Source organism: Corapipo altera, unplaced genomic scaffold, assembly GCF_003945725.1.
Source record: "Corapipo altera isolate COAL_440 unplaced genomic scaffold, ASM394572v1 0, whole genome shotgun sequence".
Lineage (NCBI taxonomy): Eukaryota > Metazoa > Chordata > Aves > Passeriformes > Pipridae > Corapipo > Corapipo altera.
In genome coordinates this window covers 77,586,058-77,613,985 of record NW_020884872.1, presented here as the reverse complement: position 1 = coordinate 77,613,985, position 27,928 = coordinate 77,586,058, and the positions used below count along the sequence as shown (strand labels likewise).

The 27,928-nt window shown below is 40.5% G+C and overlaps 1 protein-coding gene across 8 annotated transcripts in view; it reads left to right on the top strand.

The window, feature by feature from the left end:
• YAP1 (Yes associated protein 1) overlaps window positions 1-4,020 on the top strand; it is a 91,828-nt gene extending 87,808 nt beyond the window's left edge. For all 8 annotated transcript variants that reach the window (XM_027638335.1, XM_027638407.1, XM_027638486.1 and 5 more), the window contains 2 exons: window positions 1,311-1,423; window positions 2,071-4,020. In XM_027638335.1, coding sequence (XP_027494136.1) covers window positions 1,311-1,423; window positions 2,071-2,309 — 352 coding nt within the window. In that variant the 3' untranslated portion in view covers window positions 2,310-4,020. The remainder of the gene's footprint in view (window positions 1-1,310; window positions 1,424-2,070) is intronic.
• The last annotated feature ends 23,908 nt before the right edge of the window (window positions 4,021-27,928 follow it).

Sequence of the window (27,928 nt, the reverse complement as noted above, 5' to 3'; positions counted from 1 at the left end):
TCCTCTGGCATGGGCTCCTCTCCACAGGCTAGAGCTCTTGCCAGGAGCCTGCTCTAACTTGACCTCTCCATGGACTACAGCTTCCTTCAAGGCATACCCCCCTGCTCCAACACAGGGTCCTCCAGTGGCTGCAGGTGGATCTCTGCTCCATCATGTTACCTCCATGGGCTGCAGGAGCACAGCTGCTTCACCATGGTCTGCACCTTGGGCTGCAGGGGAAATCTCTACTCTGGCATCGGGAGCACCTGCTCCCCCTCCTTTTGCACTGACCTTGGTGCCTGCAGGGCTGTTTTTCTCACATATTCTCTCTCCCATCTGTTCAGCATTTTTACTCTTTTTTAAAAAAATATGTTATCACAAAGGTACCACCACTGTCACTGATGGGCTCAGCTTTGGGCAGTTGGACCACTTTGGAGCCAGCTGGAACCAGCTGGGTCAGACGTCGGATCAGCTCCTGGTGCCTTCTCACAGGGTACATCCCTGCAGACCCCCTTGCTACCAAAACCTTGCTATGTAAACTCAATACACTGGCCAGCTTCCCCACCCCATCCCAAATTTCCCACTGTGGCTTTCTGGGTTTTGCTCGCTGTGCTGGCAGTAAGATGGCAGTAAGAAAGTGAGTGCATGTAAGGCCCCATGCCATTAGTTTGGTTAACCGTTCTGTCAGCAGGATCATTCTGAGCGGGGTTTGTTTACAGGACGGCTTCTGTACTAGTATTTGATTTATATTAGGGCACTCTGTTGCCTTGACATGTGACTGAACAAGTAGTAATGCAGCAGTGGGAAGCAACTGAAGAATTGCTAAATGAGTTCCAACTATTTATAACAGCAGTGACCTAAAAATATACTTCAGTGGTTGATTAAACATGAGGACATTAGTAGTTAGAAATATTTTTTTGTTATCCTTATGGAAGCATGAAAGGATGAACCATCGTTATTATTTTTATAATCATTACAGACTATCTCATATGCTTCCAATGGTTTTAGCAGTGGGTGGGTGGGTGTGAAAATATTAAAATTATGCAGAACACAAGTAGGCAGTTTCTTAAAGCTGCTTGAATATGCTCTCATCAAGTTAAATTGAATCTAAATAATATGGTTTTAATTGGAAAAGGTCTGCATAAAGTACAACCCAGGTGTCCCACCCAGACAAAGGCTTCAGTTTTTTTATCACAGTAGAACATTTCTCAGGACAACAGTGTTTCCAAAGCCCTTGAATTGGTTGAAAACAAGCATCTGTTTTATTTTCTTCTGTAATCCTCTGTTTTTCTTCAAAACCCCTCTTTTTTTTTCTCTTTCTTCTGTTGCAGTGGAACATATCACTCCAGAGATGAAAGCACAGATAGTGGACTTAGCATGAGCAGTTACAGTGTACCCAGAACCCCAGATGACTTCCTGAACAGTGTTGATGAGATGGATACAGGTCTGGTTTTGTGTTCATTTTTTAATGCATGTTTTCCTAATATACTTGTATCCATTTGCAATGAAAACAATTAACTCTGAGAAGCTGTGATACTTTTTGCATTGTTTTTCTACCTTTTTCTATTTTTTTCTATTTCCCCTATTTCTGTAATAGAAATATTATGGTTAGATTTGTAAAAAACATATTGATAATCAACTGTATTGGAAGGATGGGAGATTGCTCATAAACAGTATCACTCTTGTTGTTATAAGGAATTTGAGTGTATTATAAGGAATTTGCTTTTTAAAGTATATTTTTTGTTCTGAGCTAAGAATAGTATCTCCTCCAGTGTTGTTAATACTACTCCAAAACTGTATTTGATTCAGTATTGTCTTTTTCCTTTAAGTGTAAAAATCAAATTATGCTAAATGACATCAAAGATCTGTAGAGATTTGGGTTGCGTAGATGAAAATTTGAAACAAAGACATGTTCTTTGTACATCTACGTGTATTCAAGTTACCTTTGGGTTTTGTGATGGATTTCTGTGAATCACATTGTTTGTATAATGCAAGAGATACATTATTAACCTTTAACCAGTTGTCCTGTTAAATTATAGGTTTGGTACTTCCAGTATATTTAATATCCATCTTACTTTGTGTTATAACTAGGTGACAGTATCGGCCAAAGTAACATACCATCCCATCAGAACCGTTTCCCAGACTACCTTGAAGCCATTCCAGGGACAAATGTGGACCTTGGGACACTGGAAGGAGATGGGATGAATATAGAAGGAGAAGAACTGATGCCAAGTCTGCAAGAGGCTTTGAGCTCTGACATCCTTAATGACATGGAATCTGTCTTGGCAGCCACCAAGCTAGATAAAGAGAGTTTTCTTACTTGGTTATAGGGGCCTCAGGGAGACTGAATTCTAAATCTGTGAAGGATCTAAGGAGATTAGGACATCTGTATCTGAAGTTCAGAACAAGCCAGTGTGGCACACTTTGGCTTGTGTTCAGAAAAAGTAAATGAACAAATATTCAACAAGATTCTTTCAGTTTGCTCTTCCTTGTCCATCGCTGCTGTTATATATTGCTGACTTTTTTCCACAGTTGACTCTGAAGAACAGACATCTTGATTTTTTTCTATTGCTGTTGCAACTACTGTTCAAGGGGGGTGGGGAGGGATGATGAGCCTATTTGGATGACAAATGCCATTCCTTCTGTCCTAGTGTGCGCTTGCATATCATTTTATCTAAGTACTCAGATTTGAGAGTTAATTTCTGCATGTCACTGCTTGTAGTTTGCTTAGCTAGTTGTCTACTGCTGCCTGTGACAAGTGGTAAAACATGACATACTCGGGTGACAAGCCAAAAATGATGTATCTGGTCAAAAGAAGTCAATACTGATTTGGAGATACAACTTAAAGGAGGGCTGAAGACTGGCATTAAGTGTTTCTACTAGTAGCTCTTTCATTAGTCACGAAGTGCTCTTCTTCATATGTTATAGTAAATCATGAGTCATTTTACATAGAAACATATATGAACTTTGATTGTTGCCACATACTCTAGCCTAACTTTTGTTTGTCATCAATACTTTGATTATTTTTGTTAGTTGGTTTAACTGTAGCTGTAGGATGAGAAGTAATTATAGGTGTTCTTGGGTTTTTTTAATAGTGAAATCTAAGGGTTTTTTTCTGATTTCACACAGTCTTATTTAAATCTGAATTGTCTGCTTTTTTATACTTAAAACATGCCTATTGTAGCCTGATAAGCTAGTGAGTACATAAACCAGTATGTTTTGCCTGTAACTTTTTTATTTTTTTAAAGGCTAGTTTTGAATGTAATCATTAGAATTTATGACCAGTGGCTTATTTTTCGTGTATATTTGCAAGATTTTGAATTAGAATCTGATAACAGCAATGTAAAAGTTAAAATACTGTTGTATGTACAATTTTTAAATGCATTTTAAAGTAGCAGAAACCATTTTAAAATTACATGCATCTAATCTCTCTTCTGGTTTTCAGTTTTGATCTCTGAGTTTAGATTTTAAAATCCTCAATGGGAAAAAATTGGTGAAAAATTTCTCTCAAGTTAGCATGGACAAAAAGTCTGAACCATTAATGTCACTGTGCGTTGCAATGGAAAGGCTAGAACACCAAAAAATCCTCAATTAAAACTTCTAAGTGTAATAGTTATCAAATTCTGTTTGGTGAAAAATAAGCCCTGGACACTATATGTAGAAGAATGTAAAGATATGTGTTAGATGGTGACATGAGCAGGTAATGAAGTGTATATTAGTAGTAGAGCTTAGCATGGGGTAGAGGTGAATATGAATTATCTTTTTTTTAACAGGAAAAGATGTATCACTAAGTTGTCTGCAGGAGTTGACACAAGTTTCCAAAGAGTATTTTTAAATGAACAAAATGAGCATGAATCAAACTTTCAATATAAGCTATGATTTTTTGTGGGGCTTTTGGGCTTTTTCTGATGAAAAAGTGTCACTAGTTAACACCTCTATAATTAAGGGCCTGTCACCATTCTCAACATGAGCCTTTATTTTCAAGGGTGTATAACATGACTCTAAAGATACTGCAGGTGTGTAACTTGGTTTTGAAAAAAACATCTCACTTAACAGGGACTATTCCTGAGGAGAGATTTTTGGGGTTTTATTGTTTTGCTTTTTAAGATGTTGATTATTTTTCAAGTTAGGAATGAATTAGCAAAACACACAAAAAAACCCCCAGATATTATCATTGCCATTTGGATTTTTTTTTTATGCTTCAGAAATAGTTCTGTTTTAGGATGATGTAAAGAACGAAAACTCTGAACCAAGTTCATTTTAAAAACTGGAGCAGCAGAGGCAGAGATTTGAAATTTGCCACTATAAATGTAAACTTACTATTTTACGTAAGGATATTAGTGTTTGAAAAACACAAAATTTTGTGGCTTGTTATGGGATACAAGCAAGTTTTAAAATACTAATTTTTAAAACACATCCATAATGACAAATATATTCTGCTACACCAATACTTCAGCGATAAATAGGCCACTTATATTGTGCAATGACACAGTAGCTCCTAAAGCAGTGTATTGTGTCCAAGATAGGGATTTTAGTAGCATTTTTGCAACTTTATTATGAATTCTTCTCTCTCACTCCCTTCAGGAGAGAAAAAAAAGGACACTAAGTTGTTATAACTTGAATGGTCTGACATAAAACCACAACAGCAAGGAAAGTCAGAGTTGATTCCATTTCATTTGTCTTCCACAGTTGTATCCAGGTATTGTAGCTCATACAGAACCATAGAATATACTGAGTAGGAGGGGACCCATCAAGATCATGAAGTGCAACTCTTGGCCCTGCACAGGACACCCCAAAAATCACATCATATGCCTGAGAGCATTGTCCAAATGCTTCATGAACTCAGACAGGCTTGATGCTGTGACCACTTCCCTGGGAAGCCTGTGCGTGAAGAAACTTTTCCTGATATCTAACCTAAACCTCTCCTGACACAACTTCAGGCCTTTGGGTCCTGTCACTGGTCATGAGAGTGAGGAGATCAATACTTGTTTCTCTACTTCCCCTCATGAGGATGTTGAAGACTATAAGGAGGTTTCTCCTCAGTCTCCTTTTCTCCAAGCTGAACAAACCAAGTGACCTCAGCCATTCCTCATAAGGCTTCTCCTCCAGTCCCTTCACCATCCTTATGGCCTTTGCTCTCTGAGAGCCTAATATCTGTTTTATATTGTGGTGCCCAAAACTGCACACAATATTAAAGGTGAGGCCCTCCCCACTGCAGAGCAGAGCGGGACAGTCCCCTCCCTCGACCAGCTGGCGATGCTTTGCCTGATGCCCCCCAGGACACACTTGGCCCTCCTGGCAGCCAGGCACTGCTGACTCATGTTCAACTTGCCATGGACCAGGACACCCCAGTCCCTTTCTGCAGCACTGCTCTCCAGCCTCTCATTCCTCAGTCTGTAGACACAACCAGATATGATGCACCGAGTGCAAACTCCTGACATGCTGTACCTTGCTCCAACAGAAATGAGTACAGAACAAATTTTCTTTCCTTGCTTTTGTGTGTTTGTCGCAGCTTTAATATTTGAATGTTTTATTCTCATTGTAGAAACACTAAATGGCTTATACTGTATTTGAGTAGCACTGCTTAGGGTAGATACTGACAAACTGGGAATCCTTGAACTGCTCTAACATTAATTATGTTTTGTGATACTTATTTTAATTGATTATAAGACACTTCCATTTTCTCATTTATTAGGAAACATACCATAGAGATGCTGTACTGTTGGCAATCAGCATTAATTTGGGTTATTTTTTTTTTTAATTCTGCAAATGCATTGTTTGATGAAGTGGTTAAAATTGTTTGAAATACAAAAGTTTTTCGGGTAGTATTTTATACTGTTGTATATATTGAAACAGAAATCATTGTAATAATTGTAATAGCTTTTAGTTATAAATACACTATATGCAGACAGATGGGGCTGTACAGTACTGTGCTGTTAACACCCGGGCAGGGCTACTGCTTGGAAACAGGTTGCAGTGTCAGTAAACCACATGGATCAAATATTGTACCATTCAGTGTTGGCGCTCACCAATGCAAAAGGAGAAGAGACGATTTCAACATGATTAACACTACATGGTAAATTAGTACTACAGTGACCTTTTCACTTACAAGCATGTTTTTTATACAAATTAACAGGTGTGCCTGTGTAAAATAATTTGTGTTCTGTATCTTGGAAAAAGTACTCTCCACATTTAGAATCACAGAATCATGTTGTATGTTAGAGAATTATGTCCAAAATTATATATATTACTTACCAATGTTATTTTTAGATACGAGCATGACTGTAAGCTAGGTACTTAAGTACATTCTGTTACATTATTTTTTCTTTATGTAATACTTTTTCAGTTGTTTTATTTGTTATAAATATATACTTTGTGCTTAAACTTCTTTGTTTGTTTTTAACATTCAGTGGTATGTAAAGATATGATTTCCTTCAGTAAGATGGATGCATTGAATTGTTGGAATGCCTATTGTAGTGCGTCTGTTCTTGTCCCCCTTGTTACTGCTTTTGTAGTCATAAACTCCAATCCTGCAAAGATGGTGTGCAAGCTCACCTGAGAGACAAATGAGTCCCACTAATGTCAGTGAAGGCTTAACATTAAAGTATACATCTCCGTGTCCTTGCAATAATGAAGAGACAGTGGTTCTGCTGAGCGTCAGGCAGCTTGTGTAAAACAATTCTTTAATTGCATTCGGCACTATAGTGAGAGCTGGTAACAGAACATCTGATTATCTACTAGAAGAAAAGGATCCACTTTTTGCAGATATGCTTGCCATGTTCAGATGGCAGATACATTTTTGGCTAAGTTTATCCATTAATTTGTGGCAGACTATGAATAAAGACACACTATTCTAATTTCCAAGTTTTGACTTATGAATTGGAAAATATGTAATGACATACCTTGAAAGTATCTGAAGATTTTAGTTTAACATATCTTGACAGGATTCATTAATTTTGACCTTCTCTAAAAGAGAAATTCTGAAAAGTGGGGTTTTTTTTAATGTAGTGGCCAAAGTTGTACACTATTTGCATTTAGCAGTTCCAGAGCTACTACTGCTATTAAGCACCAAAATGCCCCAAACCTGTGAAATTCAGTCCATTTGTGTTTTATTAATTAAGGGTCCAGGGCTTGATGCTTCTGTCCTTTTGTCTTGTACTCCTCATAGCCATCTTTAGTCACCCAGGTCCTTTAAATTTAAGCCTAACATCACACCTTGCACCTCGGATTAGAAAACCAGTGCCAGGGAAGGATAAGGCACCTATTTTATTTGCTGATATCACTCTCATTTATAAAGTGGTGACATACTGCAGTAGTTGAAGTATGAGTGACCTTCTGAGGCAACCATAAATAGACTGTATTACTGCAAAGCAGGATATTTGTTCCAGGTGTTCGAGGCTCACTTGGCAATGCTCTTTGAAATATTTTCAACACTTAGTTAAAAATAAAAAGTATTAATTTCATTAAGTCAGAAATAGTACGCTTCCAAGGAAGCAAGTGCAAGTTATTAGCCAAAAAAAGCATTTTTCATCTTGAATCATTACAAAATAATGATTTGAAATCAGGCTACGATCTGTCTAGCACCTCCTGTTTTGGAGTTTCATTTGGACATTAAATGGGACCATTGATTTTATTTATAGTATCAGCATCCAGCATTTATATGTTCACGTTGAAGAGTAAAAGTGTGCTTCTTGTCCCTTGTCACCACTTCTTATTGCTAACAGTGGTTTTCTGCACCCTCTAAATTTAGGTGTCATCAAAATAGGAAGACATCTGTACAGCATGAGAGATCTTGGTTTACATGAAATGGTAAAACCAACACTAACTGAAGAAACAAGTTGCCTTTAGAATATACAGTAGAACTTATCCAGTACTTGATGCCTCTTAAAGGAAACCGCTGATGTATTTTTCTCTACAGATGGAGAAAGTATGTTGAATGAGAAGCGTATAAATACCAGTACATCTGACAAATCTGCCTAATGGTTTTTGTGGAAAAATCATGATGTTTACTTTTCCAAACATACTCCTCTGTCTTAATGCAGAGGTCATACCAGTGAATGCTACAGATAAAGGCTGTCACTGACTGGTATTATTATCTCTATGTGGGAATGAAGTTGGTCACTCTGATGACAGTATTTTCTGTATTAAATTGGCTTGTATTAGAACATGAGAGGCAAAGTAATTTTATTAGATTTTCCTCTCTCTCTTAGCAGGGGGGCTTGGGGTTTTATTGTCATCGTTTTTTTGATGGGGGTTCTGTTGTTTGTTGGTTTGGATTTGCAGGGTTTTTTTAAAGGGAGGGGTCAGGAGCACCCAAGAGGCTTTTTCTTCAATGTTCTGCAACAACCAACTAGAGCTCCTTAAAAATGGTGCACTGGATCTCACCCGAAATGCCCTTTCTCCACCTCCCATAGGTCTTATTTCTTAGCTGCTCTCACATGTTTTAAATTATTTATTGTATTTACCATATGTGAGTTTTGCTTTCCTAACACCTAAAAACTGGGATTGTAGTGCTAAGTGCTGTTCATCCCCAGAGGAGAGCAGAGTTCCTCCTCTCCAGAATCCTGTTTAAAGTCTGTAATATATAACAGAAATTACAGACTGACTCCAAAAGTGCTGCTGCCCAATTCCTGTTACAGGACGGTTATTGGGAAGCATGATTTTTTTGAATAATGGTGGTTTCCTGATCTTGTTTGAGACTAGAAAAGTTGGTTATTTTATTATTTTTGGTTTCTACAGCCAGCTGTCCTAGCAGGGGCACAGGGTGCCCCTGTGCCTACTGGACGACTCCTACCCAGAACTTCAACCTGATGCTGACAGTGATGGGGGTTTTTTTAAGCTGACAGTTTGATTCAGTCTTTCTCTCATAGTTTCATGTTAGGCATACAAATACAATTAGCTCTCTTGACTGAGGGACCCTTTTCAGAATTCACCAAGTGATGTAATCCTTTCATAGACATCATCCACTGTTGACAAGTGTGGCCCAGAGGCCTCTCAGAGGTTCAGCTGTAATCGTGGACTTTGAAAGTCTACAGTTGTAAGGAGATAACTGGTTATGTGTGTATATGACAAAATCCCAGACCCCCAGTGCTAAGAAATGGTGTGATTTAGATGGTGACACCTCACAGCAAATGGCAGTGAGGTTCCTTCTGCTCAGAACAGTGGCCTTCAGCCTGAAAGCCCTCACCAATGTCTTTGTAGTCCAAGATGTTGCTGGCAAAATCAAAGGCTGTGGGTGAGCATTACTCTTGCTGTACAGGAGAAATTCAGGCTGCTGGTGTGAAAAGTCAGTGCTACAAAAAGGTAACAACTGCTCGGCTTGTTAAAGCTCTGCTGCTGCAGCAGCCTGTACCTGCCACCCCCTTCATCCCTGCCCACAGGTGATTCTACCAACTGCTTTAAAGCCCTGGGATTTTATTTATATTCATCAGTGTATAAAACTACGTGACTTCCTTTATTTCTTAATTTTTGTTTTCACTTAAGAAATTACTTACCCTTTACGGGTCTTTGTTCCTGTGAACAGCCTTTCAGGATCTGGTTATCTTTCTATGGATAAATCTTCTTCTAAGTAATCTGAATGTGATAAGCACCAATAGATCACTGAGAAATACAAATTTCACTTTGCAGCTTAGTGGCAAGAATGCTAGAAAACCTGTCACCCAAGCAGTGATATCAGTATCCAAGTTCCTCTCATCCATATACTAGTCATGGTTTGGAAAATAAGCTGGTTTTATGTGAAAATTCATGATTGCAGGAAGACTCAGGTTTCTTACAACTGTCATCTGTGCTGATTAAATTTACTGTTGTGATATGTGGATTTTGCTTTATCATCACCTTGAAAAAAAAAGTAATGGAGTCTGGTGAGGTCCATGAAAATAGGAAGGAAGCAGACCTGTAGTGACGCTGCATAAGGCCAGTTTTTCTTAGCTGCTCTTGGAAATGTGTCACTTCTAACCAAGTGAAGATATCTGGTGCACTTGTCTCTTCACATTTGCTTGCATTTAATTTTTAACATCACTGATATCTAACAGACGACCACGTTATTCAAGTAAGTGCACTGGTGACAACTGAAACTGAAAAAGGATAAAGATGTTTTTTTAAATGTAGTCATGTGCAATCTGCCTGGGTATGCACTGCCCTGAATAAAGATGACTCCCACCATGTAAAGGCACATCTGCCTTTCTGCTGGGCCTTTAAGCAAGGCTGTGTGCATGGTTCTACTTGTGTCTTGGGAGCACTGAAATGTTAATGTTTGCAAAATGCTTTGAGAGTAAAGCATTAAGTGCTTCCTATTAATTCACTCTCAAACTGTGCTATTCTGGGACTCTTTTACTCAGTGGCAGCACCACATATGAATATAATTTTTGCAAGATAGTATAAAGTATGCATCTGATGCACATAGAAATGTTTTATAGAAAGGCAATATGTTAGTGCATATCAAATGATGGTTTCCACTTGGATGTGGACACTCAGGAGGAAGGGTGAACTGACTTGAGTTAGCCCTTCTCCCGCTGCTTACCAGTTAACTTGAATTTCCTTGTATTTGATGGAAGACAAGAGTGAACAGTTACCACTGATAGATTAATGTGCACCAACTCTTCCTTCTCTGAAAACTTTTATGCCTAAATCCTTAGGTTTTTAGCTATTTTTTAGATTAGGATTTTTTAATGATCTGCTGCATGGAAGCCAGAATAATCATTTAGGTATGAGAGTACATTGATCACGAGTGTGAGGGGGAAAAAAAATCTTGCATCACTGTATAGATATACAGGCATAGAATAACGCTGCACACATTTGTGTATGTGTCTATATATAGACACACTGTATATAAACACTAATTTCCTGCCTAATGACAACTCAGTTTCTCATGAGCATTATATTTGTTCTAGGCTTCAAAAGGAAAACAAAACTGTAGAAGTGCCATCTTGGTTATAAAGTTTGCGAAGTTGTTGCTTATTTTTCAATCTTCGAGTTTTTAGATGTGATGTAGAAGCATTTCAATCAGAAAAACAATGAATAATGAGAGAGAACATGAACACACATGGTATTCCACTGTGCTGCCTCTCAAGAAACCAGTTTTGAATAGTCAGCTTTTGTGAGCTGGGTAAGAGAAGTTGGGTTGCCAATCACTGCCCCCTGTGAGAATGCATCTTTAGCTTTTAAGCTAGGACAGATGAGGAGATGGATGCAGATCAGATTTGTCTACACTGAAGTTTACCTTCAAGATTAATGCATAATCCACATTATGCATCTTAACATGTGTGCCCTCTGTAACTGGACAGTCATGCATGTGCATACACAAACACAGATGTGTGTGTGTGGCTATGGAAACAGGGAACTGGTACATTATGGAGCAAAGTGTTTACTCATGGCAGAGATTAAACGCCTAATGGGTGCCTAATACAACTGAGTGCCATGTTCCACTGACAAGTAGCACATACTGTGCTACTTGCCTGAGTTATTCTTTTTAAATAGAGATTAAGATGTTTTTGGATTACTTCCCTATCCCCAAGATCCCATGACAGTTGCTGGGGTTTCTTTTGTTTTTGAAGATTTAAACTCCCTCCATGGGTGGGCCTACACTGCTTTAAAATGTATGAACATGTGGATTTATTCTGCACTTGAGTATAAGTATTTCTGTGCTCTGGCTTTGTTGCTAGGCATGCCTTTGTTAGAACAGCAGCAGTGGAATATAAGATGACGAGTTGATGTCCAAGCATTTGAAACAGATTCAGGGTGCCTTTGAAGCTAGAATTCTGGGAAGCATGGGTTTAGGAAAGGCAGGTCCTGCTTGACCAACCTGATTATCTTTTATGATCAGGTGACTCACTTTGTAGATAAGGGAAAAGCTGTGGATGTTGTCTACCTGGACTTCAGTCTAGCCTTCAGTACTGTCTCCCACAGCATTCTCCTGGAGAAATGGGCTGCTTGTGGCTTGGACTGGTGCACTCTTTGCTGGGTAAAAAACTGTCTGGATAGGAGGCCCAGAGAGTGGTGGTGACTGGAATTATATCTAGATGGGGCCTGGTCACAACGGGTTCCCTGGTGCTCAGTATTTGGGCCAGTTCTAATTTATATCTTTATTGATGATCTGGATGAGGGGATCAAGAGCACCCTCATCACCCCAAGGAAGTGGTGGAGTCACCATCTGTGGAAGTGTTCAAGAAATGACTGGGTGTGGCATTTAGTGCTATGGTTTAGTTGACATGGTGGTGTCCAGTCAAAGGTCAGATTCAATGATCTTCGAGGTCTTTTCCAACCATAACAGTTCTATAATTCTGGGACCTTAGATTTTGAATCAGCCCTTTGGACCTTGCATTGGACCTAGTCTGCTACTGGAAAAAAGAGGAGATTTTTATATCCCATAGTAGGCAAACTGAGTGATCTAGCTGCTTCTACTTCTAGCACTGATTAGAGTGGCTTTTTTTTGCCTTTTTTTTCTTTTATTTTTCCCATTACGTCATCTGTAGAAATGAATTTTATACTTTCTGTGTTATTCAAATACTCAGGTCTCAGCCAAGATGTTTACATTTTATGCATTTATATGCATTAATACACTTGCATATACTTGTGGATTGTATTTAGAAATACACACACACAAAATTTGTAGGGACTCCCAGTGTGCTGTAAGACAAGATCAGACAGTGAAGTGTTTAGAGAAAACATGGAGACAAACCAATTGAGACAGATAAACAAGCATGTTCTCAGAAGTAGTCAGCTACAGGAATCAAAGATTAGGACCTAGTAGCTCAGGAGATAAAATTGCTTTTGTGGCTCGGGAGAACATCACAAAATTCATTTATCTGTTATTTAACTGAGAGATAAATGCATATGCTCTTATGAGATGCACAAATGCAAATACAACAGGCAAAGAGGAATCCTATGCTGGTTCATATCAGTGAGCAGCTGCAGTGCTGGTCAGCCTTTTGGGTACAGCATTTGATGAAAGACAGGGACTGAACATGGTTCAGAGGAGAGCAGTGATGATAAGGAAAATGTGAGAGAGGAAGATTACAGTAGTTGGGTCATTTATCTAAAGAAAAACTGATTAAATTGTTAAAGATGATCTTCGAGTAAAAAGCAACTGCTTCTATCAATCTATTATCCACAGAGCAGGGGATGAGAAGTTACATTGGAGTAAGGTAAACTAGGTTAAGAAAACCTTCGTTTACTCCTCTGAGTATCTTGTTGGGGTGTCTGAGGAGGCTGTAGTAGCTCTTACAATGTCAGAACTCAAAGAACAAGTTAGATGAGCATCTCTCAGAAATGGGATGGACCTGACCCAGCCTTGAGGGGGCTGGGCGATCTAGCTGAGCTCTTAGGTCCATTCCTGAGCACCAACTGTAAGAACTGGGGCCACTGTTAGAGTTCAAGCACTAGGTTAAAAAATGCAGGTTCCTAGAGATTCAGATGAATGGACCCCTTCCTTACATCAACTGACAACCCCTGTTGCTCCTGCAATTTGTTGTTAGCTAAGATAACCCCTTGGAAAGGTGCAGTTCTGACTCTGTAACTTTGTCTGTTAATTCCTTACAATGGATGATCATACCAACGGTGTAAAAGTAAAATAAAAATAAAAAATATTAAGAATTTAAAACAAACTAACCAGCAAAAACTTTACTTATTATTTCCATTTGTTCAGTTTTGGTTTCCAAACACTGGCCCTTTCTCTGCTTAAGATGTCTTTTGGTACCTGCTTTTTTCTTCTATTAAAAATATTAACATTCTTTAATTAAGCTCAGCTGCTTTAATAAACTGGACAAAATGTTTCCACTGTGGTAAAAGGTGCTTTAGTGCTGTCTGTCTTCTAACTAAATATACTGCAATTTGTCTGTGAATTAACCCAGCAAGTCGAGTTTGACTGTGGCCAAGATACAATAGATTGAGCACAACTCCCACTTAGTAGGAGAAAAACCTCCTGCAGAGAAGTAAAATCATCCTGAAAATCATCCAGCCTTTGTGGAAAAGATGTATTTTTGGCTGAAACTCTAGGGGAACTACTGATGAGCTTGAAGCTAAGCCCAGATACCAGTCTTGGCAAAAACAAAAGCATCAAACTGGGTAAGAGGGGAAAAAATCCAGCCAAAGAAGTGTGTGGTCCTTTCTAATGGAACAGTCTTTTGCACGTTCTCTGGTACAGAGCAGTGTGGTAAAAATGATGGCCTGCAGACTTATACATCATTTGTTTACTGGTATATATTTCCCTTAAGGGAGTGGCATATTTCCCACCCCCTTCACCTCAAAACTTTCTCTTTACAATATTTTTTTTTTCTTTTTTCCCTGCTGAGAAAGGTCTTCCTTGTAGCTGACTTTCTGCTGTTCACAATTCTGCCCTAAGCTTCATGAGACTTGAAAGAGAATTCTTTGGAATATAAACATGTTTGGGAGCAGTTTCAATAAGTTAAGATGAAATGGTCTGTGTTTGGCTCAGGGTCATTAAACAATTCACTGTGCTTATTGCCAAGCAAGGACTATTTCATACATTGTTTTCCTGGCTAAATTCCAACCTGGGTATTTCATGTACCCACCTAAATTCCTCCTGTGTGTTTGAATAGAGGAGATGATCATCTTCACTTTCCTCTTTAACACACTTGAGCCCCATCTGGCCCATACAGCCTGCCTGCCTTCCACAGGTGCCTGTTCATGGGTGGGTAGGCGATAACTCCTATTATATAAAACACTGTGGGCTCTCTGGGGATGAAAGGTGTTAAATGTATGCAAGTCATTTATTATTTTGCTCAGAGCCTGAGCTGGAGAGATGCAGGACCTGTTCTGACTTTTCCAAAACAGGTTTTAATGTGCTCTAAAACCACTTGCCAGCACTCCTGTGCTGCCTTCTGTTTCTAAATTTACCCCATTGCACAGCTGATTAGGGAGACAGGAAGCAATGTATCTTGAAGCTTTCAGGAGTCAGCCCCTCCCTGAAGATGTACTTCAGTGACCTAAATGTACAGTGAACAACATGTGAGAGGTGGGGTTTCAGGCCTGGACATGCCGATTTTGCCATCAAAGAGTCTGTCACTTCCTTCAGAAGTTCGCTAGCATTTTTTCTCCTTCTCAAATGATTTTATTTTAAAATCCAGGACAGATAATGTTGCTGTTTCTCACTACCCTGCACAGATGAGGTGGGACTTTCAGGAGCTTGTGATCAGCAGCGTCAGCACGGGAATAGGTAAAGAAGCAGTTTGGTGAGCTTAAAGTAGAGCTGGAAGTGTTTTTTTTTCCTACCCCTTATCATTTTGGCAAATGCCTGAAGAAGTATTGTTTCTCCCTTTTCTATTTTTGGATAGAGGGATGGGAACACTTTGTTCCTTTCAAGTAGTGTGCAAATCCAGTTAGCAGAGAACTCCTTAGCACTGTGTCCATCCCTCTTGCACAAAAGACAACACACTACCTTTCTGAGGTTATTAACTGTGCAATACCCAGCCTGCAGCTGATGCCAGCAATCAGGATGTCGGATTTACAAAATGCACTAATTCTCTTGACTCACTGACATGGAAAATAGGAGATTAATAATATACTCATTTTATACAAGCAAGCTTTTCTAGTTTGCTTTCTGTGCAATGACAAACAACAAAACCAGTCATTTGATACTTCTGACTAGTAAAGTAGTCACTCATGAGTGAATGGGCAGGGGTATTGCACAGGATCACAAGCCAAACCCTGAACTGTAATAGAGCACAGACTTCTGGCAAACCTCCTTCCTTTACATGTCTCACCTGCGAAATGCATACAGTTAATTTACAACTGTGAAGGTAACCTGCTTTATCAAGTCATTTTAAGGTTTCTTTCACTTTGCAAGCTAACAAGTCATTCTTGAAATGCATCCACAAAAAATATGTAGGGTTAAGAACTCCGAAAATATTTCCTGAAAGTTCAAGTGCAATCTGGGAGCCTAGCTTGTCAACAGTATCACTTTTGTGGGCTTGGCAACACTTGCATCTGCCACCAAAACTCTGGGATGCCAGAAAATTGCCCTGGCCAGCCTGGTATCTCCTGTTTGTACTAGAGGGTGCCTAAACTCTGTGGTGGTTTAGACTCATTTTCTATGAAAAGCAGGAGCAAAATTCTAGTAAGTCAAATCACAGGTGTAGAAATGAGTTGTCACAGGCAGTAAAGACCCTGGAGAATTCTCCCTAGTATATCCTTCAACTGCATTCACTGCTCAGTATAAACGGTTAATACCGTTCTGTCCAGCAAGGCGAGGGAAGCAGGAATCTGTAATCAGTTTCAGGACTGAAAAGGGTGGTTGCGAAGGTGTCAGAGATCACACAGACCTGCCCAGTGCAATTACTTCAATGAGAGCACAGTCATTCATCTGTTATTTCCCATGAAGTTTACTAATCCTGTAAAGCTACCTTTTGATGAAAGGTAAATTGCTTGATTCATCCATTCAGAAAGTATGTGAAATCTCTACATCATTTACCGAAAAAGTCATTACATTACTTCTGCCGTGTTTCTTTAGTGGTGGGTGTGATGGCCAGGTATCAGAAACATATCCCATTCCCAGGGTGTAGTTCAATTATCAAAGCATGATCATAGTTAAAACTTAAGAAATACTGAATTAAGTGCATAATTCCAGAATGTTGATAGATGAAAGCAAACATAGAGCCCAGTAATCCAGCATCCTTTTGGAGAACTGTTGCTATGCCATAAATTGCAAGTTAAGAATGGAATTGTTGGTTTGGGTACTATCTTATTTTTATGTCTGGGGGAAAAAAATTGAAACGCAGCTGATGGGGCAGTAGGATGTGCAGCCTCTAAAAGCAATTTTTCCATTTAGCTGGATTTTTTCCCCTGATTTATAGTAGAAATTCATTCACATCCATTACTTTCAAATTTCTCCTTACTTTTGGCTTATAATAACGTAAGAGAATAGCTAAAGTTGATAACAGCAGAGCCCCCTTTCAGCAGACTTTGAGCTTTCTCTATGCCAGTGCACTCACTGAGGCCACAGGTTTTTGTGTGGTTGACTGAATCACCCTGATCCTAAACACGCAAATCATACTTGTCTGCTACAACTTTAAAGAAGTTTGGAGCTCTGCACAACATAATTAAGAGCCATGGCAGGGAACTCTAAACATTACTTACAGCCTCCAGTAAATCACAGATCTGTGTACGGGATCTACAACAAACTGAATCCAGTTTTGCTTGATGAATACTTCCATGTTTTTAACCTTCCCTTTGCAGGGCAAATTTCACCTTTTCATTAAAAGATCTGTGAGGAATTGAAAAGTGATCCAAATGCTACAATGCCTGTCTGCTTTGAACCATTTGTGTTCCTACCAGATTGCCAGATATTCCAACACCCCCCACCATGCATTGTACTCCTCTCAGCACAGACCCCCCCCAACCATGGGGATCTATACATAAAAGACTGGGATCTCCTGTCCCACCAGTGATATGGTGACTCAGGCCACAGTATTCTTGCCTGAGTAAGTCCTCCAAAGTCCACACATTTGAAAAATCACATGACGATGGGATCAACCCATTAAATTCAGTAACAATGGGGATCCCTTCAAAAACCTGGGCTTCTCTGGCAGTTTTATATCTGGGCAAGTGAATTTTTTTAAGATATCTATATAGTTTTAGGAATATTGGAAAAGAAGTGTGTGCTGAGAGATTTGGCTTGACAGGCTTGCAGAAGCCACTAGCTGACTCCTGCGAGTGAGATGGTCCTTGTGACACTGGTGCTGTTGAAATTGCCTGGAGACTGTTGCTCTCCAGCTGAAACTGATTTTCTGTATTTTGTGGCATTTGTGTGATTAGTTTATGGCTGTCTGAGAGAGAGCTCATAAACATCAGACTGGGGGTGAATTTTGCTGTGCTACCAGCTGGGAGAATCTGAGTTACTCACAGAGAGACACAAAAAACTAGGACTTCATTTCTTCTCCTCCTTCAGAATAAATGAGCCATCTGCTGATCATAACTTATTTTTTTTATTCACTTTTTGGCTCTTCCCATTTTTATTTCTGGCCTAATTCTGCTACTTTTTCCAGTCCAAAGGAATTTGAAATTGATGCAGTCAATCCTATTGGAAGCAGTGGTCTTTCCTCTCCTTCCCCCAGACAGAATGTTACCCTCAACCCACCTTTACAGAAAATTGAGATAAATAAAAATTGTCTCCAAGGAAAGAAGAAAATACTTCACAACTAATTTTTAAAGAGAGAGAGTTTGCACCAACCTCTTATCTTAAAAAAAAAAAAAAAAAGGAAAACCAAAAAGGAAATGTATTCTACATATCATTAGGTAATGTGTCCACCAAACCATGGCCCTCAGGTGAATGACATGACCCCAGCAGTAATTCAGAAGCTTTGGGGCTTTACAGAGGAGTATTGGTAGCAACAACACTAATTTTAAAAAGGTAATATATAAGCATGGACCTCAAATATACAACCAGAATATTTGCTTGCTGATGTTGTGAAAACCGGAAGAGATTCTTATTATAAATTATATTAATTGTGTTCTTGAATGATGTTTTTACAAAATGTGGAGTAAACAGTAATATATGTTTCTTGGTTTTCTTTAAAAACATCATAGTTCAATCAAAATTCTCTTATGCAGAGCAATGGTCAACTTCTGAACTGATTATATCTTAAACTGAAGAATTTCCTTTGTTCTCAATCCTTTGTCTCCTAAAAAGTACTCTAACCATAATAGTCTATTGGGAATGCCCATTTCTAAATGCCTAATTGCTTCATAAATGCCCAATGCCAAACATTTGTAAAGGTCAGAATCTCAAACAGAGGAAAATATATAGATGAAGCATCAAAAGAATCCTAGCTCAGTATAAATCTGAATATTGTTTATGATCCTGAAATAACTTTTTAGAGTCAGAGCAAAGCAGGGTGTTTTTTAGCTTAAAATTTCCTGGATCATAATATATTTGATTTCTGTTAAATTTAACTTTAGCTTCATTATTTTTAGGTTGTGTTTGCTTTGGAATGATTCTAGAATCCCAAGCTATTTTTTTTATGTTGTTCACAGTGCATACTTACAAATTTAATGTGGTTACTTCAGCTTTTTTTGTTAATTGCTAAAACTTTCGTGCCATCAATGTTGAAACAGCAAAAGGATGTGTCATTTGCAGAAATAAAAAGATAAGTGTCAGCCCTGTAGGGCAGTTGATTTTTTTTATGATAGGTTAACTAAATCCTTGGCAATTGTCCTTTATTTTACAGTAGTAAATAAGGAAGAAATCTCTCTGGCAGCTTTAACTGGCTCTTCACCTGCTGCATCCCCAGAAGTGGGCTCAGTTTCCTCCTTCCTTCCTTCCCCCTGTTCGCTTGTATACAAAGAAGAAGAAGGGAATGAACTGGAGAGCGTACGGAGATCCGCTTCCCTCCCAACTCCCAGGCAAACCACTGCCTGGCCCTGTACAAAGGGGAGAAAAAGCCTTTGCAAGCCCCTTGGAAGGTGGGTGACATGCATTAAGGAGTACTATTCCTCCATGATAATGAGTCGCTGCTGAGACACCATGCAGAGTTTCTGTGCTTGGTGTTGCTGCAGATGGATGCTGAGGGGAACCTGCAGAGCCTTTGCTTTCAGGTGATGCTTTAGCACAGGGACCTAGTTACAGGACAAGAGGAAATGGCCTCAAGTTGCACCAGGGGAGGTTTAGGTTGGACATCAGGTAAAAATTCTTCACTGGAAGGGTGATCAGGCATTGGAAGAGGCTGCCCAGGGAAGTGGTGGAATTACCATCCCTGAAAGCATTCAAAAGGAGTGTGGATGTGGCACTTGGGAAGATGGTTTAGTTGGTGAACACGGTGATTCTGGGTTAACTGCTGGGCTTGATGATCTTAGAGGTTCTTTCCAACTTTAATGATTCTACAATTCTATGACCTTCAGGCTCTCCACTGCGAGATGTGCTTGTTGCCGTTCTCTTTGGGCACCATGTCAGTTATTAAACCACCAGACTGACAGACTAAAATAATCTCAAGAGATTATAAAGTCCTCTGTCAGCCTCCAGAGAAGCTGTGGTTGGATGTGACTCAGTGCACCTCAACAGCCTTGTTTCATGTGGAAATCTTCAGAAGACCTAGAAAAGTTTCAATAGTTTTTGATATCTTTGTAAAAAATATTGTCCCAGTCATCACAAGAGATTTGGCAGTTCCATTTTAAACTAAACAAAGAAGATTTTGCAGAATGAAAAATCATATTGACTGAAACTTTGTCACTCTGACAGCACCTGGGACCTGAATGAAATTAAAAAATAAATACATTCAGTAGTGTGTAGGCAATGAAAGCCTTACCATAGGATTATTTGATTTATAGTTTGTCCCACACAAAGAACTATGTTAAGATTGCCAAGTTAGAAGTCAAAGGAATGACAGATTGAAGTCTGCCAGGCAATCCTACCCTGCCTTCTCATATACATTATTTATGTATATGTATTCATTGTACTATAGTCTTCAAGTAAATATGGCTACAAATTATCTTCCCTACAGAAGCACATAATGAAAATATTCAGGGAATAAGCAACCACCCTATAATATGTAAAAGAAGCTTGGAACTAAGATTGATTTTTGAAAGATGATGTTACTTCAGATTTTCTTATTTCAATGCACAAAGAAAAAAAATAATTTTTCTGTAGTAAAGCTTTGAGAACAACTAAGATCAATTGAAAAAAACCCGCTTAGATATATTTATCTATGTATTTGTGCACTGTGGTTTTGTTTCTGAATTTTGTTTCATGCTTACACACAACTTTTTTCCCCCTAGAAAAATCTGCTTCCTGGAGCAAAGCTCTGCAGAGGCAGGTACCACCTTGCAGCTGTGGCAACAGCAGAGAGGCTGTAAGCACTGGGAGAAACACATGCGTACAAAGCTGTTTGAAGGTCAGAGTACAGAAGCACTGCCATCGACTGCACACTATGAGTGTGATGTACAAGTCCTAAATGCTCTCCTGACAGATGGTAAGCACTTCAGCAATCACTACTTCATGTGGCAAGGAGTTACACAGTTCTTTGCCTGATTAACTGTTGTGCAAATAGCCATTGCATCTCGCTTGTCTTGAACTTGTTCCCTACTAATTTTATTTGATGCTGTCTGATTTTTGTAATAAAAGAAAGGGTGTCAAGTAGTTTCCTGTTCACTTTATTCCTTTTTATACTACTTCTTTTTCTCCTCAGTCCTCTCTCTTCTTGAGAAGAAAAACTGTAGCTGTTCAAGTACTCCTTGTGTGAAATCGCTCTGAAACCTCTGAGCCCTTGTAGCCCTTCTTGGAGCCTTTCCATTCCCACAGTACCATTTTCAATAGAGAAAACTGCCCAGGGAATTCCAGACATGAGCCCATTGTGGAGTTCTCCAGTGCATAATGTTGTTGTCTCTTCCATTCTCCAGCCTCTACAACTTTCAATCAACTTTTCTGGTCAAGCTGATCAAACTGGAACATACCTTAACAAAAGATATCACTTAAATGTATTCTAAGAAATGCCTAGCTGAAAATGGTGTATTCTAAGAACAAGGATGGAAATGGTAGAGAAATAATTCCTGGAGCTTTCCCTTATTTCTGCTTTTCAGTAATGCTTACTGCCCTGGCATTTCTGTGGCTAACTATGATATGAATTTTTTCTTCACCTTGCTCTGAGACCCCAGCTCTTACCACTAGGTGGTATGATCTGGTGTGGTGTGATATAGCATGGTATGGTTGGGTGCTGATGACAGCGATCGGCTGAGGGTGCTGCTGCTAAGCCAACCCTCCCTGGGCAAGCTCACAGCACAGGATGCTCCCTGGAAATCTCAAATGCTCTTTGGAGGACAACAAAGATTAGCGCTGAGCATGACTTAAGATTAAGAGTGAACACACTGTTTGGTGTGCAGTCCTCTCAAAAAACTTTGTACGTCAACAAAGGACACATGTAAACTGAGCTAATTCTTGTTTCCACTTTTACTGATTAGAGAGGTAATGATGCTTTTGGGGGAGTTAAAGGAAATATCTAAAGTGAGGTAGATCAGTGGTGCCCTAAAAGTATCTGCATTCACTTTAAAGGAAACTGATACTCACTGGATTGGATGCAGGTGTCCAAGGTTGGCTGGGGGGAACCCCAACCCTGGGGGTAGAATGGGCTGTATCTAGAAAAGACAAGCAAGCATTGTGCTGTTTTGCTGGTGAGGTCTCTGTGCCCACCTCCCCTTGCATGAAGAGGAGGAGGCGGCTGGAGAAGGTGTTCAGGATGACACTGGGAACTAGACCTTGGGGTCTTGGGCAGCATCAGGGATAAGGGAGTTGTTGTAGGAATAAATCTGAAGGTAATCAGGGTCATTGGTGATGTGGGGATGAGTGGAGTGAGAGTGTGTAGAGGCTACAGAATAACAGTTTAATGCAAGAGCCAGGAGGGCTCCAGGGTGCTGTTGCTGGATTTGAGTTATCGGGAGGGCGCTGGGGTATTCAGATGATACTGGGGTTGAGGCCTGAGGGATAATGGTCATTGGTGGCAATGGTATTGGGAAGATGCTGAGGTGCAGAATGAAGACAGGCTGGCATGACTGAGGCAGAGGTTTAGTTTTATATTTATTGAAAATACTGGGGTGAGAGGCTGGTAGGGATGTGAGAGAAGACTGGCTGTTGATTTGGCTGGGGAAGAAAGAGATTGCTAAAACGCAGGATTAAAGACATGGTTAATGACCATTGCTTCTTGCCTTTCTTCAGTTCTTCCTCCATCACTGCTCTGTGCTATGCCTCAGGGCTGGCAGCAACATGTGGCATTAGGGCCTTTTATCATCTCAGTGCAGCCCAGCCTAGAGACGGTTGCTATTCTCTGCCCACCAAGCAGCAATGAAGGGAGCACAGACAGCTAGTCTGGGTCTGTACCACCTCTGCAGCTTTAGAGGAGAGCAGGCAGCATGCATGACAGGTGGCAGAGATGTGTGCACTGATCCCAAGCTGAGTTGTTCCACCAAGGCAAAGTGCTAATGCATCTCTCTGGTGGTGAATTGAAGCTTTAGACCTAACCAAGGAAGAAGTTTTCAGCCAGTGTTGAAGACCCTGCAAACAGGAAAAAACATACATGGCAGTTGACTTCCCAGTTTCTGTTGGGGTGACCTCAGCTCTACTGTGGGCTCTGAAAAGTAGATGGTAACATCACCAAGATGTTTTTCTTTCCTTCCTCCTGACCACCCTGCTCCTCTTGTCCCACCAGTCACCCTGTTTAGGGTTCTGGGCTCTTTGTTAGGCTGGGGTGTTAGTACTTATCTTTCCAGTTTCTTATGTCATCACAACCTGATTCTCACTGTTTTGTAATCCGAGTGCCTTTTTACCTTGGAACCTCAGCCCCACTTCCCTGCTCACACCCTCTTCCAGCCTCAAGCCCCTCAGGATACCCAGAGGCAGGCACCTGCTCTGCTTAGGGCCGGTGGCAGCACTGGATGCAGGCAGCATCCAGCTCTGCTCCCTGAGGGGGACAGTCCTGCCTGGACCTGGGAGCAGGCAGTGGACACACTGTGTTCTGTGCTGACACAACCCTGTGCAAATTCATCTGCCAGGCTGACAAGTCACTGCTAAAGCACATGAACTGAGACTTTTTAAAAACACATTTATAGCTTGGCTACGTCTTCTGGCATCGGGGTGACCTCCCCGCTTGTTTTGCCAAATTTCAAGTTCTTGCTCAAATAAACAGTTGCCTAATCTTGCCCTGGAAACCACAGAACCATTTTTACTGAAACTGCCCTCCCCCTTCCTCCTCTCAAAACAAAATGGAAGGAGAAAGAATCAGCCTGAGGCCAACCCTTGACAGAAGGCATTTCAGCCTGGATGAGTAACATCTAACAAACTTACCAGCAGTTGAAAGGGGGAGCTTGTAATAAGAACTGTCAGGAGGGGGTAATTGCAAACACTTCTACCAACTCTATCTGCAATGTGCATCACCCAGAAAAGGAGGGAAGTGCATAAATGGTAAAAATCATTTTACGTAATCTGGAGAATTGGATGCCTGCCTTGGAGTGTCTGTTTCTCATCCTACTTCATCTATCGTTAGCTTCCCCTCACTGCTTCTCGCAGTCATGCTCTTCTTCCTCTGCAGCTCCTGCCATCTGGAGTAGAGCTCCCGTATTCTCCTATCAATTCTCTACTGTCAGCTTTTGGTGACATTTGTATCTGGGATCCCTTGTCTTTCGCTCTCTTCTCGTTCTGCTAATATTCATCTCTGAAACGGTCAGTTTACTCAACTCAGCTGAGAATATTGGGGGTTAGTTTTAAAAAGGGTTATAAAAAGGAGGTAAATCTACAAATATATGTAGATTATGGCTAATTAACATTTAAGACACTGATTTTTATTGTGCAACTTATGTAAAGCTGCTTCCTGTAAACCATTATTTACAAGAAGAAGGCAAAAAAATTGGTGAGGAAGCCATGGACATCTTAGGTTAGATTCCCTCCATCTTTAAAAGGTGGGACTTTTAGTAAAATACAGTCTCTTCCCAAAATCAAAAATATTAATAGATGTTTCATTTCAATTCCTGCCTATTCTGTAATGATTTTTTTAAACTGCTGGTGCTGAGAAAAATCTCCACAGGACAAGCAAGGAAGAAGTATTTAACTTACAATTTAGCACAGGAATGAGCTTCAGATAAAGGCAACTAAAAAAACTGGTAGTCTATAATCCCCATCTGTGGACACTATTTGAATCTCCTCTATATAATCTGCAGATATAATCTTAAAAATAAAATAATAGAAATGAATGGCATGTTGAGGAGATATGTGGCTCACCAATGACACGGAATAAACTATATACAGGTCAGCTTGCTCAGTCAGCTCTGACTGGGATTCACAGAGGGTTAAAATTTTACCTAATCAGTTGTAGGAAGGATTCAGCCATTTCACAGCTGTAAATCAGGACAGTTCTGTTATCTAATCCGATATTTTGCATAACACAGGCTGCAGGGCTTCCCTAAATTGATCTTTACTCAATTAGACCATAATCTTCATAAAAAGCAACACCCAGGCACTATTTTATGGTAGCTCTAGGTACTTCTCACACTGAGCCCCCAGGTATGAGCCCCCCCGGTTTTGCATCTGTAATACTTTTGGGTTAACTGTGGGTGTAACTTATGAGCACTTGAAGTTACCTACATAGTTGGCGCCTGCTTAATGGTGATGAATCCCTGTGATGTGGAGTTACCCAACTGCTGGGTAACACCCCCAGTTTAATCACGGCCATACAAATGGACATTATCCTGGGATGAGAACTGTTCCACCAGCTGCAATTGTTAAACAGGAACATTTATTTCAAAAATAGTCTATTCCATTTCAATATCAGGCTCCTTTACAGTTATTTGCTGTTAAATTAATTTAAAGTCTACTAATCAATGCAAATACCTGGGATTTCTATTAGTGAAAATCTCTTTTCCCACTCACTTGAAACAAAGGAAGCACACTGCATTGAGGAGGTGTCTGCCTTTACACAATTGCTGAATCCTGCTCTGGAGATGTTTGCAGATGTTGTTGGAAAGGCTAGGGAGACAGAACAATCAGAATTGCTGGAAATTCACATTTTTCTTTATTTATCAGGTTTATGATTCTAATCTCTACTTACATGTTTTACCTTTCTGGTTTCTTCATTCACTGTCTTCCAGAGAAAGCACATGTAATCAGGGGGTTTGGTAGGTAACAGCAAGGACTAGAGGGATGTGGTGTGGTAGGATGGTGTGATGCATGTGGGGTGTGGGTAGCTGCCGGCTGGATCTTGTCCTGTTTCCTTTCCATGTCTGTTTTCTGTTGCCCAGTTATTGAATGGTGTTTTCGAGAAACAAGCTCAGAATGAGAGTGGTTAACTGCTTGTTGGTACCTCCTGGGAAGGATCAGAGGGTCAGGAGGGGACAGGGTCAGATGCTGTTCCCCGGGCAGGGAAGAGACAGGGAAATGGGTGCCACTGAGCCAGACGGGTTTAGCTCTCTTGGCTGCATTTCCATGGAAGTTCAGTTGGGAAATAAAACATACTGCTACATCTCTGAAAAGCACTGCAGTAGGTAAGAGAGCCCAAGGGTTTGAACTAGCCACATGGCAAGAGGTGTAAGAGAGACCTGATTCAAATACTGTATCTGTGCTTTTTAAAACCCTTCTACTATGAAAATCAAGGCACAAACTCTTTTCTTTCCTTAATGTCATTGCCACAGCTGGGCCAGTTGGAACAAAATCTTCATTTTATTCAAATACCTTCACGGTCCTATTTGCATCCCTTTTCCTGTTACTGTGAGGTACCAGGACATCCGTGAGGGAGTACAATCTCTCCTTCAATCAGCCTTGTTCCAAAGGAGGCCTGGAAATTGCAGGGTTGAAGATGCCATCTTGTGAAACTGCTGAATGAACCAGGCAGAAGCAGCTTTGTTTACACAGAAAGCTGGTACACAAACAGCTGGGCAATGTACAGTGAGGAGAGACAAAATGCAGGCCCTCTGCTCCAGCCAGAACCAAGATCAAATGTACTTTCTAAATCAGCTCTGTAATAGATCCCCCAGACGCTGAGAACCAGATGCAAAAGATGATTTATATGCTTACAAACTGAAGGTTGCAAGGCTGGACTTTAAGAAGCTTCCTATTCTGAATAGAAGCTGGACCCTGCATTAGACAACCCCCTTTCCCTGTGTGCAACATTTAGGAAGACTCAGATTGTCTCAAAGGGATCCAAAATGCCAACAGGTAGAGCAAGAGTTGGGAAGCTTCCTGGAATGAACCAGCAAGAAGTTCTAGGAACACACATATGTCAAAATACTGCATTTCAGGGATCTCGTTGCCTTGCTTTACCTAGAGTCCATAACTCAGAGGCTTCCCCTCAGCCCAGTTGTCTTTGCAACTCATTTATTTGTTTTAGAAGAGAGAAGGTGGATAAGGTTGTTGTGATAGGGTGCATTGCATGGGATCAAACACACTTATGCCCCATCTCTGCCGATTTTGAGTAATTTCTGCATTTCTGTGTGTTCAGGTCTCCAGTCCTGTGAATTGCACAGTACCTATGAGCAAATAAGAAGTTGTGCTCTTGTGACTGCACATGTGCCATCAGCTGCAGAAGGTGAGGCAGCCCTGATATCTGGGGCACCGTGCTGATCCACCTGACCCGGTAGCCTGCTGCACAGCTTGTGTGCTCAGGACGAGGAGGACCAGTTGTCAATTCCCTCCTTACTAATAAGAGTTAAATGAGTACAACCAACATATCTGGGTTATAGATACCTTGCAATAATGCCACAATTTGCCAGTCTTCCTATAGATGCTTGGACTATCAAGCAGCCAAGGCTGAAAACGCAAGTGCCTTGTCTGGTACAGTACAGTGGCAGGTACGTAGGAGATGGATTTTCCTCCACCAAACCAACTTAACAAGCAAAATAGCAGTCAGACTCCTTCTTGCTTTCTTTAGCCCATGGTTAGTTTTCTTGGGCTGCATTATTTTGAACTTAGGTGCTCTGATGTATTATAAAGAGCTGAGAAATCTACTGCCAGGCCTGACTGAGTGTTCACTTGACCTTCAGACGTGTGTGAGTGGGGCAAAGGAGAAGTACGTGAGAAAGATTAGCAATAATTACAATATGTAGACTTTGAATGTCTGAGGGGGATTTTTTTTCTCCTTCGTTCAAAGCTGAGAGGACCTGAGGCGTCAGCTGTCTCTCAAATGCTTCTATTTTAAGCAGGCTGTGATAAGCAAGCAGCAAACATGCTGTTAAATGTGGAATTTGCAGGAAGAGTGTGCATAGTCTGCCCGGGAGCTGCTGCCAGGAGAGATCTGTTGGCTACAGTAGAGTATCCAAAAGGATACTCACCAGTAGTCCAAGTGTTAACCTTTTATAGGATGTATTTTGCGAGTGTTGCCTCTCCTTGTCTCCCACACCAACATGAAGAACCTCTCTTGGACAGGAGCTGTTTCTGCCTACTTTCTGCTAGCTCGGTGAGGGAGGACACAGACCCTTCGTGGGGCACAGGCCATGGTGGGGGTCCTGCTGAGGAGCTGCTGGGAAGGCC